We start from the raw sequence: 5626 nt of genomic DNA on the forward strand, positions 1-5626 counted from the left end.
AAATGTTTACTTACTTTCCAGAGGAAGGGATGCAATATTACTCCATAATAAAGATCCTACAAACCCCTCCTAGACAGAACCAGCATATTTAAGAAATGGAACAAGTGAAGGAGCATCCTGGATGGTTTACCCTTCCATGTCACTTGCTCCTACACTATGCTGTATAGATATCCAAAGAATACTTGTTGTACAGGACACCAAGGGTGGGTCCTGGACGCATGCTATGTTTCACCGATATTCGGTTTGTGGTCCTTTTAAGGGTAATAGGTTGGTGTACTCAGGGGTCTCGCCTATACGGGGTTAGGGATTCCGGGACAGTAGTACACAAGAGAGGACTGACTCACAATTCTCTTGGCATTAATAGTGGCATAGTTAGGAGTTTCGGAGGCCCTGAAGTGACATTCAGGTGGGAAAGGGCCTCCACTCCTGACCACAGGGAATCCAGTCCTCAAAGGGTTAAGAGCCTCCAGGAAACAGCTCTTAAAACAGAAAGTAGTATTAGGTATGGTGGAGTAAATAGGAGTTGGGGTGAGACACCTGTTTGGAGTGCTGCAAGTTTGCTGGAAGCTGCCAAATAGCCAGACTGAGACCGCGCTAACCCTGGGGTAAAGTCCCATCCATGAACTGTATGTTTCTTTTATTTTGTTTTGTGCTGAAGATAAGCAGACTTTTCTTGTGTTTCATTCTGGTTTTGCTGTTGGAAGCATTTCTTTATTTTCTTTCTTAAGGAAAACGCAAACACCTCTTTGTTTAAGTTTACCGGCTTTGCACTTGGTCCTGTGGAGCTACAACCCCCCAAACTTTACAATGTAGTGTATATGAAACACATGCTCTAGTTATTTTCTTAGCTAGTACCATAGTTAAACAACCTTCTTCATGGATGAAAATTAAAGCAAAGGTCTTAGTTTTTAAATGTCTTTAAAGGTCAAACAAATATGTAGGTGCATCTGCTAGTATGGTCCTAGTATGGTTCCTGGCCCTGGTAGTATGGTTTTAAGCTATTAGATTATACCTGTTTAGTGTCATTTAAAGCCTGTATTTAATTCAACTGTTTTTGTTTTTTTATTACTTTTTTTTAAATGCATTATACAGCAAAACGAATTTGGAAATCACATAATCGAAAGAAGTATGGACCTTTCAAACCAATCTTTTGTTACACAATTTATCATTGTAGGCTTTCCTGATATTGGTGGATTTGAGGCCTTCTTGTTTCTCCTTCTGAGTATCAGCTACATTTTTACTCTGAGTGGAAATATTACAATAATTACTCTTATCTGCACTCACCGTCAGCTTCATGTTCCTCTCTATATATTTGTTGCTATACTATCCTTCTTGGAAATCTGGTACACCACTGTCACTATACCAAAAATGTTGACAAATTTGCAAAATGTGAAGTCAATCTCCTATGTTGGTTGTTTATTGCAGATCTACTTTTTTCATAGTCTTGGTATTACAGAAACCTATCTTCTAACAGCAATGGCTTTTGACCGCTACTTGGCCATATGCAACCCTTTACGGTACCCATCTCTAATGACTATTGAGTGTTGTTTTCAAATGGCAGCTTGCTGTTGGGTTATTGGCTTCCTTGGACCTTTAACTCAAGTCATCTTGTTGTCTCGTCTTTTCTTATGTCGGTCGAACAGAGTGGAACATATCTTTTGTGACTTTACTCCACTGATTAGCTTGGCCTGTTCGGATATTTCACTTAATGTCAAAGTTGACTTTGTAATCAATTTCTTTATTATTTTTGTCTCTTTTACTTGCATTATTATGTCCTATTTTAAAATAGTTTCCACTGTTCTAAAAATTAAGACAGTAGAGGGCAGGAAAAAGGCATTTTCTACATGTGGAGCTCATCTGACAGTTGTCTTTCTTTTTTTTGGAAGTGTATGCTTTATGTATGTTAGACCAAGCAAAATTAACTCAGCAGACTATGACCGCGTAATGGCTGTTATTTATTCGGTTTTAACACCAATGTGCAATCCAATTATTTATAGTCTAAGAAATCAAGAAATTAGACGTGTCCTGAGAAAGAGGTTAGCAACGTTATTTTAAAGATCTTGTTTAAAAAGCTAGGTGCATCCAACTTAACAGAGTTATATATTTTAAAACACATCAACGCGATATATAATTTATGAATAGGGATTTGATCACTGACTGTTTTTTGGTATTACCAAAGAACTCCAATGGAAAGACCTCTTCACTGGAGTTTTTAGATATGTCCCTGCTCTGATATGGGGTCTCACCTCTCTCGTAATATGAAGAGCCTTATGCCGCGTACACACGGTCGGACTTTTCGGCTACAAAAGTCCGACGGACACCGCCGGACCAAATCTGGCGCAATCCAACCGTGTGTGGTCTCCCTCGGACTTCCGACGGACCGTTTCGGTCGGAAATCCGACGTACTTTAGATTTGAAACTTGCTTCAAATCTTTACGTCGTAACTCCGCCGGACTCAGTTCCTGACGGAAAGCCTGTTCGTCTGTATGCTGGTCCGATGGACCAGATACAACGGAGGAGCAGGGTACTGCATCTTGCGCTCGCTGCAATAGGAAAAACAAATTTTCCTATTGCGCCAAGCGCGGGGGGCATCCCAGGCCCTTAGGTCTGGTATGGAACTGTAAGGGGAACCCCCTACGCCGAAAAACCAGTGTGAGGGTCCCCCCAAAATCCATACCAGACCCTGATCTGAGCATGCAGCCCGGCCGGTCATGAAAGGGGGTGGGGACGAGCGAGCGCCCCCCCCTCCTGAACTGTACCAGGCTGCATGCCCTCAACATGGGGGGGTGCTTTGGGAGGGGGGCGCCCTGCAGGGCACCCCCACCACAAAGCACCTTGTCCCCATGTTGATGAGGACAAGGGCCTCTTCCCGACAACCCTGGCCGTTGGTTGTCGGGGTCTGCGGGCAAGGGGCTTATCGGAATCCGGGAGCCCCTTTTAATAAGAGGGCCCCCAGATCCCGGCCCCCCACCCTATGTGAATGAGTATGGGGTACATGATACCCATACCCATTCACCTAGGGAAAAAGTGTCAATAATAAAACACACTACACAGGTTTTTAAAGTAATTTATTAGACAGCTCCGCGGGGTCTTCTTCCAGCTTCGGGGGTCCCTCCGGTTCCTCTTCTCCCGGCGTCCGGTTGGTTCTTCTCAGCACCCTCTGGCCTCTTCTCCCGGTGTTCCAGTTCTTCTGCCGGCTCCTCCGCTGTCTGCATGCCGCTCTTTTGCCAGCGGAGGTCCGGATTTCTGGCCTGTGGCTTCTGGGCTTCTTCTCTTCTTCCCATGTTGACACGATGCTCTCTCCGGCTGGAATGCCGGGACTGTGATGTTTTAGGGGGCGTGGTCAACATCACCCGGTGACCATGCCCCCTAAAACGTCACAGTCCCAGCATGCCCAGGGACTGTGATGGCATAATTGGGCGGGGTTTCCGCCTATATAAGTCACATCAGAGCTCTCAGAGAGCATTCCAGCCGGAGAGAGCGTCGTGTCAACATAGGAAGAAGAGAAGAAGCCCAGAAGCCACAGGCCAGAAGTCCGGACCTCCACTGGCAAAAGAGCAGCATGAAGACAGCGGAGGAGCCGGCAGAAGAACTGGAACACCGGGAGAAGAGGCCAGAGGTAGCTGAGAAGAACCAACTGGACGCCGGGATAAGAGGAACCAGAGGGACCCCTGAAGTTGGAAGAAGACCCCCGAACCCGGAAGAAGACCCCCCCGGAGCTGTCTAATAAATTACTTTAAAAACCTGTGTAGTGTGTTTTAATATTGACACTTTTTCCCTAGGTGAATGGGTAGGGGTACCTTGTACCCCATACTTATTCACATAGGGCGGGGGGCCGGGATCTGGGGGCCCTCTTATTAAAGGGGGCTCCCGGATTCCGATAAGTCCCCCGCCCGCAGACACTGACAACCAACGGCCAGGGTTGTCGGGAAGAGGCCCTTGTCCTCATCAACATGGGGACAAGGTGCTTTGTGGTGGGGGGGCCCCGCAGGGCACCCCCCCCAAAGCACCCCCCCATGTTGAGGGCATGCATCCTGGTACGGTTTAGGAGGGGGATCACTCGCTCGTCCCCACCCCCTTTCCTGACCGGCTGGGCTGCGTGCTCGGATCGGGGTCTAGTATGGATTTTGGGGGGGTTTTCGGCGTAGGGGGTTCCCCTTACAGTTCCATACCAGACCTAAGGGCCTGGGATGCCCCCGACGGGGCTCGCAAGGTTTCAATCTCGCCGATAGAAGCGGCGAGATCGACTTCCTTTTCTAGTCCCGTCATACGCTCAAAATGAACGGACTTGTCCATGTGTGGGAAAGTCCATTCATTCTGAAAGTCCGGCGGAAGCCCCGTTGGGAAGACCGGATTCCGGAAAGTCCGGTCATGTGTAGGCAAGTCCGTCCGTTCAGAAAGTCCGGCGGTAGTCCGCCAGAAGTCTGGCGACAAGTACGCCGGACCTAGCTTCCCAGAAAGTCTGACCGTGTGTACGCGGCATTACTGCTTTTATTACTTTCACACAACCCAGCAATGGTAGATAGAGTCCTTGTTATGATCAAGGCAAGTGAGCAGACCCGGGAACAAGGGGACACTAATCTTGCTGGATTCCCCATAAGTAATTAGCTGGTGTGTGCTTTACCCTCCCCGTCTAGCTAAAAATTAAATGTAGGTTTCATCAAGCATGTGAATGTACATAAGCAAGTGGAATTTCTGTTGCATGTAATTAGTTTGACCAGGATTTAAGAATGAACATTGTAATCATCACTGTTAATAACAGTAATGTGTATGATACAGATTTAGCTTGAATAAATTTAAAACATATAACTTTTCTAATGGGTCTCATTTATCAAAATGTATGAAAGAAAAAGGACTGGCACCACCTGTAGCAACCAGTATACTATGCAAAATGACACGAAATGCCTCATTAGTTGTCATGGGAAAAACTGGAGTATAATACAAACATTTGCCAGCACATTCATGATTTATATCCAGCTACACAATCTCCACACCAATTATAGTCATATTCACAGGATTTATAAGGCAAAGTTAAAAAAGGCATCCCCACCCAGACACTATTAGCTGTGCACAGCATGCATGCAAGTTTGTATCCTCTATGGCAAGGAAAAAAACTGTCCTTAAGCATTGTGATGTGCTTTGAGAGAGGTTGCCAAAAAATAAAGACCCTAAAGTCCCAAATCAGAGAAACTGAGGCTGTTCAGCATATCCAATACCCATAAGGGCAGGGACATATCATGAAATCAGTGGGCCCGTGTGCAAGATCCAAAGTGGGCCCCCCTATGCAGTGTGAAAGGAAAAGCTGTGGCAAAAGGTGGGCGTGGTTTTAGTTGCGCTAAATATTGGGCGTGGCTTAACGAGGTGTGGTTAAATAGAGTCTTAGGTGACTTGTATAGTTCAGAATGTGGTAATTGTAAATAGGGAGTACCTAAATCCTTGTCTTGCTGAGTTGCGCCAATCATCAGGACCAGGACCCTGGTACTCCCACTGCCAATCTTTACATCTGGGCTGGGGGGGCTCTCTTACCAAAGAAATGTGTGTGCCACTCCACTCAGCAGGGCCACCAGGTACTCACGAGTCTGCTGTTCCTGGCCACCACAGTCGCCATCGCGTCAGTACAGGCTGG

The 5626-nt window shown here is 46.5% G+C and overlaps 1 protein-coding gene across 1 annotated transcript; it reads left to right on the forward strand.

The window, feature by feature from the left end:
• Positions 1 to 1128: 1128 nt before the first annotated feature.
• Positions 1129 to 2055, forward strand: LOC141117222 (olfactory receptor 6N2-like). Its single transcript, XM_073609948.1, has one exon. The coding sequence runs from the start codon at positions 1129 to 1131 to the stop codon at positions 2053 to 2055; it is 927 nt and encodes a 308-aa protein (XP_073466049.1).
• Positions 2056 to 5626: the final 3571 nt, after the last annotated feature.

This window comes from Aquarana catesbeiana, linkage group LG13 (assembly GCF_042186555.1).
Source record: "Aquarana catesbeiana isolate 2022-GZ linkage group LG13, ASM4218655v1, whole genome shotgun sequence".
Classification (NCBI taxonomy): Eukaryota; Metazoa; Chordata; class Amphibia; order Anura; family Ranidae; genus Aquarana; species Aquarana catesbeiana.